This window comes from Xylona heveae (assembly GCF_001619985.1).
Source record: "Xylona heveae TC161 unplaced genomic scaffold L228scaffold_2, whole genome shotgun sequence".
NCBI lineage: Eukaryota > Fungi > Ascomycota > Xylonomycetes > Xylonales > Xylonaceae > Xylona > Xylona heveae.
In genome coordinates this window covers 2,128,068-2,143,521 of record NW_017264194.1, presented here as the reverse complement: position 1 = coordinate 2,143,521, position 15,454 = coordinate 2,128,068, and the positions used below count along the sequence as shown (strand labels likewise).

The 15,454-nt window shown below is 47.7% G+C and overlaps 6 protein-coding genes across 6 annotated transcripts; 5 read left to right on the top strand and 1 right to left on the bottom strand.

Annotated features, from left to right (window-relative positions):
* Positions 1-530: 530 nt before the first annotated feature.
* L228DRAFT_244348 (DNA repair helicase rad25) lies at positions 531-3,344 on the top strand. Its single transcript, XM_018331902.1, has one exon. The coding sequence runs from the start codon at positions 833-835 to the stop codon at positions 3,272-3,274; it is 2,442 nt and encodes an 813-aa protein (XP_018191050.1). The 5' UTR covers positions 531-832; the 3' UTR covers positions 3,275-3,344.
* A 1,257-nt stretch (positions 3,345-4,601) lies between these two features.
* L228DRAFT_265963 (hypothetical protein) lies at positions 4,602-5,757 on the bottom strand (the record flags this gene model as incomplete). Its single annotated transcript, XM_018334787.1, has 3 exons — positions 4,602-4,770; positions 4,854-5,334; positions 5,403-5,757. 3 exons carry the CDS (start codon positions 5,755-5,757, stop codon positions 4,602-4,604), a joined length of 1,005 nt encoding a protein of 334 aa, XP_018191049.1.
* Positions 5,758-6,544: 787 nt separating this feature from the next.
* L228DRAFT_207951 (leucine aminopeptidase 1) lies at positions 6,545-7,877 on the top strand (the record flags this gene model as incomplete). Its single annotated transcript, XM_018329741.1, has 3 exons — positions 6,545-6,730; positions 6,844-7,584; positions 7,641-7,877. 3 exons carry the CDS (start codon positions 6,545-6,547, stop codon positions 7,875-7,877), a joined length of 1,164 nt encoding a protein of 387 aa, XP_018191048.1.
* A 469-nt stretch (positions 7,878-8,346) lies between these two features.
* Positions 8,347-9,086, top strand: L228DRAFT_77670 (hypothetical protein). The gene has a single exon (XM_018336848.1). It carries the CDS (start codon positions 8,463-8,465, stop codon positions 8,880-8,882), a length of 420 nt encoding a protein of 139 aa, XP_018191047.1. The 5' UTR covers positions 8,347-8,462; the 3' UTR covers positions 8,883-9,086.
* A 721-nt stretch (positions 9,087-9,807) lies between these two features.
* L228DRAFT_244343 (DUF1774-domain-containing protein) lies at positions 9,808-11,175 on the top strand. Its single transcript, XM_018331901.1, has 3 exons — positions 9,808-9,999; positions 10,062-10,715; positions 10,769-11,175. Exons 1-3 carry the CDS (start codon positions 9,969-9,971, stop codon positions 10,963-10,965), a joined length of 882 nt encoding a protein of 293 aa, XP_018191046.1. The 5' UTR covers positions 9,808-9,968; the 3' UTR covers positions 10,966-11,175.
* A 1,517-nt stretch (positions 11,176-12,692) lies between these two features.
* Positions 12,693-14,835, top strand: L228DRAFT_236582 (carbohydrate-binding module family 20 protein; the record flags this gene model as incomplete). Its single annotated transcript, XM_018330845.1, has 3 exons — positions 12,693-12,894; positions 13,138-13,951; positions 14,055-14,835. 3 exons carry the CDS (start codon positions 12,693-12,695, stop codon positions 14,833-14,835), a joined length of 1,797 nt encoding a protein of 598 aa, XP_018191045.1.
* Between the last annotated feature and the right edge of the window lie 619 nt (positions 14,836-15,454).

Below are 15,454 nucleotides of genomic sequence, written 5' to 3'. Positions count from 1 at the left end.
CGGCATCACACGGGTTTCATGACCTCAAACGGAAGATTGTATTGGGATCATTTATGGACAGTCTAGTGAGGCAGCGGACGATTTCTAGCATGGTCCAATGTGTACCAACTGGATGGATGAGATGGTATAAGGGTTATTGATAATATTGATAATACATGTTCCACACATGAAATTTCCGGGCTGTGGTCATCTAGACCATGTTTCTTTTGATTGAAAAAAAATAAAATAAAATAAAATAAAAGTTTGGTTGCTCTATTATAACATGAGCTGTTGCAAAGCAACGTGACTTACGTCGCCGAGAGTCATCCGACATGAGGAACACACCCGTGCTATAAACATTCCTAGGGGATACTATGGTCGGGATCCAAAAACTTACAAGGTTAATGCCCAGTTTTAAGGTGCTCCATGCATTCAATTACATCGTATATGTTTGGTAATTATTGCAAATAAAGATGGTATACTAAGTAGAGAGATTCGGCACTAGATCCAAACGTGTTCAAGGTTGGCAGTTCCCCCAAGACCGGGCGAACAGCCCCCAGCGGAGTCAGGCCGAGGGACGCTCTCGCGCCATATTCATTCACCCACTCTCAAGCCCGAAAGTCGGCTGTCTGCGGTTGCGTCGAAGAAGAGTCCCGATACATTCATTATCCCTGCTGTAGCATCCCAGCATTACTTCCCGGGCACTTGCTAACCGTTTGGCCGGCGCTCCGCCAACACCATATGAGCATGTGACTCACTTCATTCATCGAAGTCTCATCTCATTGTCTTCCTTTCATCATCATCTATTTCGCTGCACAATTCGATGCTTTGAGGGCTTCCATTAGAATCCACAATGGCTTCAAAGCGGAAAGCGACCCAAGGCGCCGTCAAGGCCAGCAGAATGTCCAGAATCTCGACTCCAGGGTCGGTGACCCCGCGCAGGATTGAAAGTGACTACTCTCACGGCCCAAGCGGACTGCCCGATCAACGCAACACGATAATCGCCCAGAATGTTCAGAAACTTGATATCAGCTCCTTTCCATATATGCTTTCGCCAGGCATCATAGATTCGGCATCGGAGTACTTTCAGCCTGGGCAGAAAAGAGACTTGACCGCCCTCAAGTTAAAGCCAGACCATCATAATCGGCCGCTTTGGATTGATGGCTGGGGAAAGCTTACCCTTGAAAATTTCCACCCGCTGGCGCCTCGGGTGCAGGATTTCCTGACTACGATTGCTGAGCCAACATCACGACCAGCATTCTTGCATGAGTACAGGCTCACGACCCACAGTCTGTACGCGGCGGTCTCGGTAGGTTTAAATCCGAAGGATATCATCCGTACTCTCAAGCTATTCTTGAAGAATGAGATGCCGCCAAATGTCATTGCATACATCACGCACTGTGGCAAGAGCTATGGCAAAGTGAAGATAGTGTTGAAGAGCAACAAATATTTCGTGGAGACGGCGGATCCGGCAGTGCTGCAAATGCTGCTAAAAGATCCTGAGATAGGACCGTGCCGAGTTCAAAACGCCGAAGAAATAACCACCAGCGTTTCAACGATGGCTGGACTGGCAATTGCTGGAACAAAGGACGCTGCTGATATGCGTGTAGCCGAGAGGGTAGAGGATCAGGTCGAACGAAACTCGAGGGTAGAGGAGGTGTATTATGCTGCCTTGGGTGAGGATGACGATGAGGACGACGTTCAAGATGCCCTTCACGCATTTCAAATCGAAGATGAGAAAGTGGGAACGGTCGCGCAGCGGTGTTTGGCATTACTTTACCCTGCGCTCCAGGAGTATGATTTCAGAAATGACTATATCAATGCAAATCTGGAGATAGATCTACGGCCAGCAACTCAAATCCGACCATACCAGGAACAAGGACTCAGCAAGATGTTTGGTAACGGTCGTGCAAAGAGTGGCATCATCGTTCTGCCCTGTGGAGCTGGAAAAACTCTCGTCGGCGTCACAGCTGCTTGTACAATAAAAAAGGGGGTTGTTGTTTTGGCCACCAGTAATATGTCAGCAATTCAGTGGAAGAATGAGTTCGTAAAATGGTCAAGTATTAACCCAGATAACATTGCCATCTTCTCTTCGGATTGCAAATCCCTGTTTACTGGAAATTCCGGCATCATAATTACAACCTATTCGATGGCGACAAACTCGCGAGAACGTGCTCACGAATCGGCGAACATGATAAAATTTCTCCAGAGTCGGGAATGGGGCCTGATGCTTTTGGATGAAGTACACGTTGTCCCCGCAGAAATGTTTCGAAGTGTTATTGGGACCATCAAGTCTCATGCAAAGCTAGGCCTCACAGCCACACTTCTTCGAGAGGACGATAAGATTGAGGATCTAAACTTCTTGATCGGGCCAAAACTGTATGAGGCTAATTGGATGGAGCTGTCGCAGCAGGGTCACATTGCAACAGTCCAATGTGCTGAAGTTTGGTGTCCCATGTCCACTGAATTCTACGAAGAATACATGAAGGCCAATGCCCGGAATCGGTCATTGTTCTGTGTCATGAATCCATCCAAGTTCCAGGCTTGCCAGTACTTGATTAACTATCACGAAAACCGCGGCGACAAGATCATCGTCTTCTCAGACAGTGTGTACGCCCTAGAAGCTTATGCAAGAAAGCTGATGAGGCCCTATCTTTACGGTGGCACGGGCAACGCCGAGCGGCAGGAGATTTTGGATTTGTTCAGAAATTCTCAGCACTGCAATACTCTCTTCCTCTCCAAGATTGGGGACACCTCTCTTGATCTCCCGGAAGCGACCTGCCTGATTCAAATTTCCTCCCAGTACGGCTCTCGTCGTCAGGAAGCTCAGCGCCTCGGCCGCATCCTACGGGCCAAGCGGCGAAGCGAGGAAGGCTTCAATGCCTTCTTCTACTCGCTCGTGTCCAAAGACACGGTAGAGATGGTCTTCTCGTCCAGGCGGCAGGCCTTCCTCGCTGACCAGGGCTACGCCTTCAAGGTGATTACGCATTTCAAAAACATTGAAAAGACGCCAGATCTGGCTTTCGCCACTCCCGAAGCCAGGCACGAGCTCCTACAAAAGGTAATTGCCGAGCTCGAGAGTAAATCATGGAAACAAGAGGAAGAACGCGAGAGCGCTGCTCTCTTGGCGGATGGGAACTTGTTTTACGGCCCGGACGGCAAGCCGTCGCGTACAGCTGTCAGCGGGGCGGGGGACAGGAGTGCGAAGAAGATTGTGAAGAGGAAAAGTGGCCCGCACAGCGACTTCTTTAGGTCGCTCAGGCGAGAGAATGAGAGGCGAAAGAAGTTGGCTTAGATATCCGTCTGGAAACTTGTATCATACCCCCATGAGTTTAGAGCCCTGTAATGTTTTATATATGGTCCAAACTTTCCAGTAATCTTCTCTTAAATTTCATTTGTTGCTAAGTCTAGACAAGTAGACTCTTTAGACTGCTATTGTGGAAACATGTTTCTCATTAATATGTCGAGCCACAAGTCTATTCTCGCAAAATATGCAATTCTGTTTCTTCTTTTTCTCGAGAAGCAGCAAAATGCATGCTGCCAGCGGCATAGAAGACACTTGTTTTGCGTAACATACTCAAATATAGATTCCCAGGCAAGAGATGCTTTTTGGAGCCTTGGACAGCTTAGGAATTAAGGTTTTCGGCGTAGTTTTCGGCGACGAGAGCACAAAATATCGTACGGTGCAGCAGTGGCCAGAACAATGAAAACCTTCAAAGTCTCAGAACGGTAAGACAGTTAGAATGTCATGGACCTGTGCACCATGCCGCGCAGCAATCCAGATCAATTTTCCAAAGCACAAGAAAATCCATCAAGACGTATTGGAAAGCTTGAAAAGGATAGAGTGTAACTGTAACAGTTGTAAAATTCAATGTCTTTATATCAAGCGAACAAAACACTTGAATGAGCGTTAATTTTTAACATGAAAACATTTGAATACAAGTACTTCATCAAATTGTAATGAAGACATATCATATAATTGCATCGTTATATATCATGCAAGTTAGCAGACTCAGGGAATCACGAATGATCAGAGATTCAGACACAGGGAAAAAAGGAATGGTGAAAAATACTTTGAAAGGGAAGGGAGAGGCACAAGAGGGCCGGGGGTAAAGAACTACCTATATATGCTCCCGAAATATATTCTTTAGAGAAGCTGCTTCTTGAGTGAAGCCATGAAGAAATTCACTCCACGTCACTCAAAGATAGTTAAAAAAAGTGACCTGGGCTGTTGATCCCCAATATGGAATCTACTTTAAAAGAGGGGTCTTAGCTATTGAATCTAATCGGTATTTGCTTGAAGCGTGCTGCGATCTTTCACAGTAAGGTCTATGGTTTTGAAGGGAGACCAGTGATTGGATATGTCTTGGGGGAAATTTGTGGAGAAATGCTCTATAAGGTGATTACATTTGCGGCACAGCTTAGGGTGATTTGTAGAGAACGATTGGAAAAAAGAATATGATTGTGAATATCAATCAATGCAGGAGTACGACACATGTTGTCTGATTTCTAATGGAGATATATATGCCCCTCTATCAATTAAACCTAAATCTAAACGAACTTAGGACAAGATTTGAATGAATGATGTCTGGTTACTATGCGATATTGAAACCAAACCATATTTATACCAAGCCCCATAATGGGCGTGGTAGAGATCCCGGGCGGATCGTCTCTGTCCGGACACGATCCATTTTGATCCCAACATAGGCTTCTCGACGGGCTGGATCTCCTACAGTGACGGACCAAGTTCGCAAACCGTAATAGCTGGCAATAGAGTGCACAAGCCATCGACTAGAACAGGGTTAGCTCCAAAGAATCATCTACACTCGGGAGGAAAAGAAGAAAATAGGATGTGAGGGAGCGTTGTTACTCACCCAAAGCTTGCACCATGATCATCCGCCAGACTCTCGAAGACTAGCCTCTCAGGATGTGCTGGTACCTCATCCAAGCTAGCCCGGGACGACGCCATGTCGTTCATCTGGCCATTACGGCCAACAAAGACGATCTCCTCGTCTTCAGAGTCCAGGTCGCCGAAATCATCGTGAGCAGAATGCTTCTTCTTTTGCTCCCATTCCTCGACAAAAGCCCTCACCTCTCGCTCTAACGCCTCCAGTAGACTCTTCGCGCCCCGTGCCCGCTTGAACTTCTCCCGGAGTTCTTTGGGGATCTTGCCAAGACTATCCTCTCTTTGGGTCGTTTCACCTTTTGTGTCGTTCTTGGTCTTGTGGTCCCTGGCTAATTTCTCGTCCCAGAGGGGCGCAAGGTAATATGGCACAGCATGCCGAGGATATGTTGGGTGAACCTCCCAGTCGCTTGGCAATGGGGGTTGCGCATGAGGATTGTTCAACAGACGGTCTGAAGTGAAATCATATGAGCGCCAACTCCCAGACTGAGCTATGGATGACCAAAGAGAGACGACATACCGTTTTCCCATCGCTGTCGACGGCGACTGCCTTCTTTGCCCTTGAGTAAAGCCTCCCGGCGCTTCAGGCTATCTCGTCGAATGTGGCTATGACGTCTGAGAGGTGTATCCGGGTATGCTTGCGGCCGAGGCGGGGCTTCCAATCTCACTCGATTAGAAGTCGGTTCGTCGAGGGGAATGGTTAAGGCTACTGAAGAGCCATGAAAAGCGGGAGCCGGTGAGGAGAGGATGACATTCTGCAGGGCTTCGGTAGCTTGTTCAGTCCAAGTTTCGATTTCTAGCCGGCTTGGTCCTGGGGATGGGGTAGCGGTAGCATTCCCGTCTTCATGGGTCTCTGGGTTCGGAAGGATAGCCATAATGAGAAGACGACTTTATTGATAAGGCCAGGATGTGGCGGATTGTTCCAGGTTCCCCGTCGCGAATTGCAGGTCCGAAGAAGAGAACGGACTGTGATCAGTCAATGCCAAAGGAGTTGGAGGCTCAGGATATGCAGAAGACGTCTCGTCTATGTTGGGGTTTAAATGGCAATGGGTGATGCGCGATTGTGCGGATAAGAGCCAGTTCGTCTCCAGGCTTCATCCCCAAGTCATCCAAGCTGCGGCTACAGAACCGGATCAGGCAGGGTTAATCACTTAACCGATCCAATCATCGCGGCTCTTTCCGGCACGCCCGTCGGGATCTTGATAAGTAGATCCCCACCAGAAGGCTGAGCCAAAGAGCCTGAGTCACTCCAGCCCAAAGTAGGAAAAAGCCATTATCAAAGAGAAATGAACATGTAGAAGTTTACAGAGGTTCAAGTGAATCGAACACTTGACTAAATTTTTTCTCTCAAACCTTTTCTGGCAACACTAGATACAGGCCAATGATGCCAGTACAATATATACCTCTGTACAGAGTTACTCACGCGCTCTCTGATGTCAGTTGTGGCGCGTGCTCCGCCCCCGCTACCACTGTCACTCTCGGGTCTGGTCTCTAAAGCGCGATCTTATCGGGCCATCCCCAATCTACTGGTTAGCTCTCGCGTGACCCAGGGACTGCATTGCGCTCTACATTAAGTAGTAGACGACAACTGCTAGTGTCGCCGCTGACTATCTTGCGCTTTGATCGAGCTTTCCCCAGTCATCAAACACCATTCAAGTCATTATGAAGTTAGCATCGTTACTGGCGCTGGGAGGCGTTGCCTCTACTGTCACCGCTATAGCGATTCAGCAGCCGAATCAAGCGGTCTTTCAGGATGAGAGACTTCCGGCTACTGAGAAGTTCCTGATCGAGCTCGGTCCTGGTGAAACGAGATGGATCACCGAGGACGAGAAATGGGCGCTGAGAAGGGTAGGTTTTCGCATTGCCTTGTTGTTCAACGCTTGAGCGCATGCCTCGGTGTCTTTTTGTGGATCTCTTGTGAGCCGACTAAGATGAACTGACTTGCTGGGGTCGCATTCTAGAAAGGCGTGAATTTTATGGACATAACGGAAACGGTTGACTTGGGAAAATCGATTTCCTCCAAAGCTACCGTGACGTTTCCGAAAAGGCCAGTTCACAATGATAGCCTTGTGCCGCTTCTGAACAACCTGTCCAAAGAGCACATGCACAAGAATTTAGAGCACTTCACCTCGTTCCACACAAGGTACTATAAGTCCTCGTATGGCGCCGAATCGGCAGCTTGGCTGTACAGCCAGGTCAATCAGACCATCTCTGCGGCGGGAGCGAATAAGTACGGAGCGCATGTCGAGCTTTTCAACCATCCGTGGCGCCAGCCCAGCGTGATAGCTCAGATCCCAGGAAAGACTGACAAGACGGTCGTGATTGGAGCGCATCAAGACAGCATCAACCTCTTTCTCCCTTCGATCCTTTCAGCACCCGGTGCGGATGACGATGGAAGTGGAACGGTGACCATTCTGGAGGCTCTGAGAGTTTTGTTGCAGTCCGAGGATATTGTCAAGGGCAAGGGCGAGAATACGGTGGAGTTTCACTGGTACTCGGCCGAAGAGGGCGGGCTGTTAGGCAGCCAGGCTGTCTTTGCCGCTTATGAAAAGCAGGGCCGTGACGTGAAGGCAATGCTCCAACAAGACATGACCGGATATATTCAAAAGACGCTTGATGCTGGTGAACCTGAAAGCGTCGGCGTCATCACGGATTATGTTGATCCGGGGTTGACAGAGTTCATCAAGCAAGTCATCACCGAAGTATGTCTCGAATTTTAGCTTCTCCCGTGACTAGATGGCAAGCTGACTTAAGATAGTATTGCGACATCCCATATGTCCTTACGAAGTGCGGTTATGCATGCTCTGACCATGCTTCGGCCTCAAAAGCTGGATATCCCTCGGCCTTTGTGATTGAGTCCGACTTCAAGTTTTCGGATAAGAAGATTCACACATCCGATGACCGACTAGAGTATTTGAGCTTTGACCACATGCTTCAGCATGCTCGTCTCACTCTTGGACTGGCATATGAGCTTGCCTTTGCGGATTTTGACTAGATTTTGGGGCGTGGTGTGATTAGATTATCTTTTCGGATGTTTAACTCATGTAATAGATTCAAGCATCGACTTGGTGCCGAGGGATGCCCAAGTCTAATGTCAAATTAGCGATACGTTTCAGGGAATCCTATGCAAGTTAAAGTGATTTCAGATGCCCTTCCGCGCCATTCCGTCCAATAAAATGAGATCAATTGCAATTCACAGTACACCCGAAGCTGAGGAGATTGCAAGTAGCAATAATTGAATGTGGATTTCTAGAACGCTTGTGGGATTCGGACGAGGCGGCAAGCTGAAATGGATACCGAATGAGGTACCTTTTGTCGCGTGTTTTCTCTTAGCAATGTAAAGTACCATTCGGTCGTAAGACACCGAGAGCCGAAATGCTCACTTGAGCATCTTCAGCAAAGGACCAGCTCCACTTCATCAATTTGTGCAATTTCATCGCTGAGGGCTCTTAGACTGTGGAGCTTATCTCCAGGTTTTCAACAGAAGAATTGGTTGGAAACAAATATAAAATACCTTGCCAATTCAGAAGCGTGCGGTGTACCAGCCAGAGTCGAACTTGAGCAAGCATTGTTTTAATCTATGTTGATCTCCAGAACCTTATACCCCAGCTATGAAATGGCAGTCTCCACGCCCGAGGAGCTAAGAGCTCGTGCGGTGAAAATCATGCAACTTCTTTTCAATAAGAAAGACCTCGAAACTGTCTCGTTTTTTATCCATGAACAGTCCGAATTTTATCACGACGACCGGCCACCCGTCTTTGGTCGAGCGGCTTTCTTGGCTGGTTGGGAAAAGGCCTGCAAATTCATGCCAGACTTTCAGCTAGACATTATCAATTCGGTCGTCGATGGTAGACGTGTCTGGCTCTTCTCAGAGATATCTGGCCTCCCGAATGGAGTGAAAAAGGACTCCATTGATATGATGACATTCGATGAGACGGGTCTCCTCATCAGAAGTAAAGATGTGCAAAGAATCAAGAACGATAATAGGCTCGACGCCTAGGTTTCCTTCTATAGTAAGCTTCTTCTCAGATGTAAATGACAGTCGAAAAAAAGGGCCGCGCTCATTGACCCAGTTGAAAATAGGAGCATCTCGGGTTTTTTTTTGTATCAACCAGTGTCTTTTTTTTATATACACCGTCAGTCCTTGCAAACTCTTCAGTACTTATTTAAAGTCGAGCTCCCCAAAACAACAATTTTTAAAGGTGCGCTATTGGAGCTTTCAATATTGGACGAATTTATGTTATATGTTTTATACTGGTGGAGAACCTGGGAAATCGCGGTGGAGCATAAGGGAATGATGTCATAAGTATTTGTCCGATTTGGTTCCTGCACGAAGCAGTGTAAACAAAAAGTCCAAGCAATGATGATATAGTCAAACCTCAAGTTTCATGGGCGTTATTGTGTTCACTTTAGGTGGTCGTCATTTTGATTTTAAGCCCTTCTCGGAGCATTGGGTATGGCCTCCGATCATAGAACACGCGCTCTCTGTCGAGACAGTAAAGCGGAGGGAGCGAGTAGGTCAAAGGTGGGGTTGTTGTCGTCCCGACATGCTCGCCAAGGGCTCGGACATGGCCCGCCCCCCGCATTTCGCCATGGTTCAATACGAGTAATTCACCCATTTGTTTCGTTGGCCATAACAATGAGAAAAGCCCTGGAAGGGGTTGTCTGATTTATTGTGCAAAATATCAGCCAACTAACCCACGTGATGGGTTGAGGTTTGGCCCCGACGTCAGCTATGACGGTTAGCTCAAAGGAGGAAAAGCTGGATATGACTAGCTCCTTCCTTTACGTAGCTTGTCAGTAGGAACGGTGGAGTTACGCGCCAAGGGCCCTGTGGCGGGGAACGACGCGACGGCGTAATACTGTAATGCTGTAGTTGCATTGGTAGGTAGGCGATGAGAGAGATGCCCTGTTTTTCCCCAAAACGCTCCCACTACCATTTCTTCCACGATTTCAATTATCGCCATCCACCCCACGACAACATCATTTCCTAGGCAAAGTTTGCAAGCTCATTGCTCTTCCAGTTGCACTCATCTCTATCATCGGTTTCCCAAAGCTCACTGTGACATCCAAGTCTGCAGACATCATGACTACTTGGCACGACCGGGTACACTCTGGTATGTGATTTCAGTTTTGCCCTGTTGTTCCTGTCTCTGTGCTGATCAAAGTAATACCGCAGTCAACCCCTTTTTGACTCGAGAAAACTATTCTCGACGTAGCATCACTGCCTACAAAATTTTCACCACCCTTTCTTGGTTGCTTTTGGTCATCGTCACGGTTCATTATACCTTCGCCAAACCCCACGATGGCCACCATCGCCACACCATTTGGGGTCAGAACCACCACCGCCACACGCCTTTTGCGCTGAACTCCATTATCACCAGCATCTACTGGATTGTACTCTTCGTTCTCCAGTTGGGCTATGTGTGGCACCTCTTCAGCTCTAACACTGACGCCGTCAATGCGGCCGCCAATGTCGGCAGCCATTTCATCTTCAATAACTTGTTCTACTTTGCTTTTGTGATGCTTTGGGTGCGCTCTCATTTCTGGATCGCTGAGCTCATCCTCATCATCAACTTCTTCAATCTAACTGCTCTGTATTTCCGTCACTCCACCTTACCCCGCCTGATCCATATCCCCGTTGTCTCAGGCCCCCTGGCTTTCAATTATGTCGCCCTCTTTTGGGTTGGAGCGGCCATGGTCAATGCGCATACATTGCCTGCTCGCATCCTCGCAAATATTGCAATCTGGGGTATCCTTGTCTATGGAGGATTCTATCTGATTGCATTCAAGGACTACACCATGGGCTTCGCGCTCAGTGTGCTTGCAGCTGGTAAGATTTTCGGCGGTAAATTTGTACGATCGGGTTGGCTAATTCATCAATAGCATTGGGTGTTGCCCAGTTCTTGACCCATGTCATTGCGTTCCAGTGGATCTTTGCCTTTGTCATTATGGCTCTTTTGTTCATCATGACCATCCTCATCTCTCTTCCTGGAGCGCTTGGAGAAAAGATTCGATACAGACAGCAGGGCCAGGTGGTCAGCGAAGACCGTGAACGGGCCCCGCTTCTGGATGACCGTTAAATCTCGACTATCTCGGAGAAGATTCCTTCCACGAATAGGTCCAGTTCGAAAAATAAAGAAGACGATTTTGCTGTGCAATGGTCCAAACAGCAAAAGTTCCTCGAGCAAAACAGCGAAAGTCTCTTTTGATTCATTTCTTTTCTTAGGTGCCTCCTTATTTTACTCAATTCTCACAATGGAGGCTTTTTTTTTCGGCACTGTCTAGGGTCATGTTTCTGGATTTGGCATTTGCAATGGCTTCGCGCTTCAAAATGAAAACTGTCTTTTTTCACTTTGGCATTCTCAATGTACCTGTTCCGTGAGCGTCAGAAGCCTATGGCTGGCTTAGTTCACAGACGCCTGATATGAAAATATAAGTTGGAAGGCGAAAAAATCTTTCTGCCTCTTCGTAATTTTTCTGCACGCTCAGATGAAGAAACTTACGTGACCCCCTTCACTAACAACATTGATAATTGTAACATCGCAATGTTTGGCAGCTTTTGTTTTAAAATTGCCATCACGGCGAATGAGCTGACAGATAGCACGAGTCCGCGGAATTGGCCTGGAGTGAAAGTTCGTATGTCACTCATACGAGGATTCCGGGGGCTTACCGGCTCCGGAGACATCACCATATTCGGCAATCAAGAGCCAAACATGTTTGAGCGCCACGCGGCAGAATGAAAAAGAGATTACGGAAACAAGACAAACAACTATTTGGGAAGGTGCGATGAACTTGTGTATACACGAATCGTTTACCTTTTCTCATCTCCCGCGCCTTTCACCATATCTCACCCCGTTAATCTTATTGATATACCTAAGGTAGTAGGTACCTAGTAGAGGACGGAACTGAGGTTAAGCCGTCTCTTCTTTCGGCTGAGAAACCACCAAGTTGATACGCTAGTGGAAGGGGACGGCCAGCTATGGATTCACACGGCTTCCCCGCAATATTATCCAATGCTGGTTTCCAGTAGACTCACCCCACTGCGAAGGTTCGAAATGAAAGGAACAGGGCCTACCAGCAACCCTTGCCGGTTTCTTTCGACTGGGAAGGTGTGACTGTTCCTGGGATTGCGGGCCGAGGTATTCAAGGCACAGTGTTTGAGTTTACTCCCCCTTTCCCCCAATACCCTCCAATACCATTGCGCGAAGGCTTCGTGGGTTGGTTTCTCACAATGCTGTCTTACTAGCTTATTATCGCAGAGCAGGGCAGGGTGAGGTGAGCTTGCGAGTCTCCAGTGTCATTTTCGGCGAGTCACCTGGCCTTGATATTTGAAACTGGCTCCGCCATCTACGCCAATGTCTACAATTATGCGGCCATACACAGGGTCCGCTACCCAATCGGTCGCCCCGCACAACGTCTTCTCTGCCACCATCTCCAACGTAAATGTTCACAACGTGTTTGTTGTCATCGATGAGGGACCTATTGCGTCTCCTTTCCCAGGCCTATAATCTGCCGAGATGGGAATAGTTACTTCGATGATGACCCTTGTTTACGCATCTGATGAACCGTGACCCAACCTTTCGCAACTACTTGTTCCAAATCAATCGTGAACCAACTCCGACCCCTCTCTGGGGTTTGGCAAGGTGGGGAGCTTCCATAAACTCTATGGACTAGGACAAGCAGAAGTGTTTTGATTTATTTCTCAAACTCCTTTTTATATGAGGATCGTCCAGCTTGCGCACATTGTTCCGCGACGCATTTGAGCATTCCTCTCTTGCCTCTTATCACCGGAGTGGGCTCGCAAATCATGGTGAATTTATTCTCCTCATTTTTCATTGCAGTAGGTTGTTTTGCCATTCGTGGTCTGGCATCAGTCGACAGCTATGTTGCCACTGAAGATCCAATCGCACTACAAGGCGTCTTGAACAACATCGGCCCTAGTGGTGCGGAAGACCAAGGAGCTGCCTCGGGCATAATCATCGCCAGTCCATCCACTAACAATCCTAACTGTACGTGCTCATCACCGAGGCATGTCCTTGCTTTGATTTTTCATTTTCTCTGTTTTCCGTGTTTTCTAGAAATGCATTCAAAATACGCTCTCAAGCTCAAAATGGTCATAAATCTGTCATTTTGGGGGGTGGCGCAGCAAGCAAAATCTTCGGCGAGTCCTTCCAGTCGTTTAGTATATTGATTGTTCGAGTGATTATTAGCTGAACGTTATACTGTGAGATAATGCTTACCTCCCTGGGCAGATGTCTACACCTGGACCCGAGACTCGGCGTTGACGATCAAGGCTTTGACCGACTACCTTATTGCCAATGGAGACACCAGCCTTGTGGCGGTGATTGAGCAATATATCTCGGCTCAAGCAAAACTTCAAACGATTTCCAACCCCTCAGGCGGTCTATCGACTGGAGGTCTAGGAGAGCCAAAATTTAACATTGATGAGAGTGCCTTCACTGGATCATGGGGTCGGCCCCAGCGTGATGGTCCTGCGCTCCGGGCCACAGCCCTCATTGCCTTTTCGAGGTATTTGATCAGTAAAGGGCAGACCTCGACAGTACAAGACATTGTTTGGCCAATAATCCAAAACGACTTGTCATATGTCACACAATACTGGAACCAGACTGGCTTTGACCTATGGGAAGAAGTTTCAGGCTCCTCTTTCTTTACACTCAATGCTCAACATCGTGCTCTGGTGGAAGGCAGCACCCTTGCGAGCCAGATTGGAAAGTCTTGTTCATATTGCGACTCTCAAGCACCGGAAATTTTGTGCTTCCTTCAAAACTTTTGGAACGGCCAATACATTACCGCAAATATCAATACAAATGACGGGAGATCAGGCAAAGATGCAAATTCTATCCTCGGAGTGATTCAAACTTTTGATCCGGCAGCAGCCTGCGATGACACCACTTTCCAGCCTTGCTCTGCGCGAGCTTTGTCGAATCACAAGGTTTTGACTGACTCGTTCCGATCCATCTATTCGATCAATTCAGGCATCCCGCAAGGATCTGCGGTTGCGGTCGGCAGGTACCCGGAAGACTCATACTACAATGGTAACCCTTGGTAAGTAATCTTTTTATGCGATTGCAGATCTCATTTCGGCCATCCACTTTCTCTGGTGTCGTCCGTTCTCCGACCTGGTCGTCCGATTAATTGCGTCTTGCAGGTATCTCAACACGCTCGCAGCAGCGGAGCAGCTCTACGATGCTCTCTACCAATGGAGTAAAATCAATTCTATTACAGTAAACAATGTCAACTTGGCATTTTTCAACGACCTGGTTCCTTCAATCAGCACGGGAACATACGCTGCTGGCTCATCGACTTATGCTGCTATCACGTCGGCGGTCAAAGCTTATGCGGATGGCTACGTAGCCGTGGTACAGAAATATACTCCTTCCAATGGGAAGCTGTACGAGCAATTTTCCAAGAGTGACGGGACGCCGCTGTCTGCAATTGACTTGACCTGGTCTTATGCTTCTTTTCTCACCATGGCGGCGGCCAGAGCGGGCCAAGTCCCCGCCTCTTGGGGTGAAGCTTCAGCTCATACTGCTCCGTCTGCATGCGTCGCTAGCTCGGCAGTTGGTGTGTATAGCACACCGACAGACACCGTCTTCCCAAGTAGTAGTCCGACCTGTTCCCCTATTGCCAGCACTGTTGCAGTCACCTTCAACGAGTATGCTATAACCACTTATGGTGATACCATTAACATTGTCGGCTCCATATCGCAGCTTGGCAATTGGAACACCAACAATGCCGTGCCACTAAATGCTAATAACTACCCCACTTGGAGCGTCACCGTCAATTTGCCGGCTGGTACTAGCTTTCAGTACAAATTTATCAACAAGGGCGCCTCGGGGAGTATTACTTGGGAAAGCGATCCTAATCGATTCTACACTGTTCCTACGGGTTGTTCCACCACTGCAACGGAGAATGACAGTTGGAGATAGTAATGTGTGTCTGAATCAATATGGGGCTTCATTGGCTGTAATGGAGCCACTCGTTCTCTTTCAAGGGCAGGGATGATCAATGAATTTGTAACCAGAACACAGAGAAATACTAAAGCAACTGAATAAGGAATAGGTGTCAGTAAATTCAATCTGAAAACTTCTAAGCTGATTATTCCTGGGATACGATATCGGAGAGGGAATGGGCCGAGGTATATTTTCGCAAATAAATCTTAGTTATCGGATTTAATGCCTGTAGGATGATACACCTTGTCGCCCGTTACACAAAACTTTTGAACATATTTTAAGCATTATTTCACTTCGCCATTGATGTTTTGAGTCAAGAATCTCAAAGATCAAATGTTCCTGAACATGATACCCGCATTGGGGTGGGTCCGATTTCATGCCTTTTTCGTTCGGCTACCTGGCCCTCTCAAAACAGGGCGTCGTGAGTCGTGATTGCGTCAACGGCACAACTCATCCTGATTTCCATATCGGAAAATTGCTCGACGACATGCAGATTATCAGTTATCAGCATGGATTTCCCACAGCCTGACGCGATCCAGGGCATGACTGCCCAAGCCAATGGGCGTTGTTGCAGACTTTCTTTACAGAGCAGTAT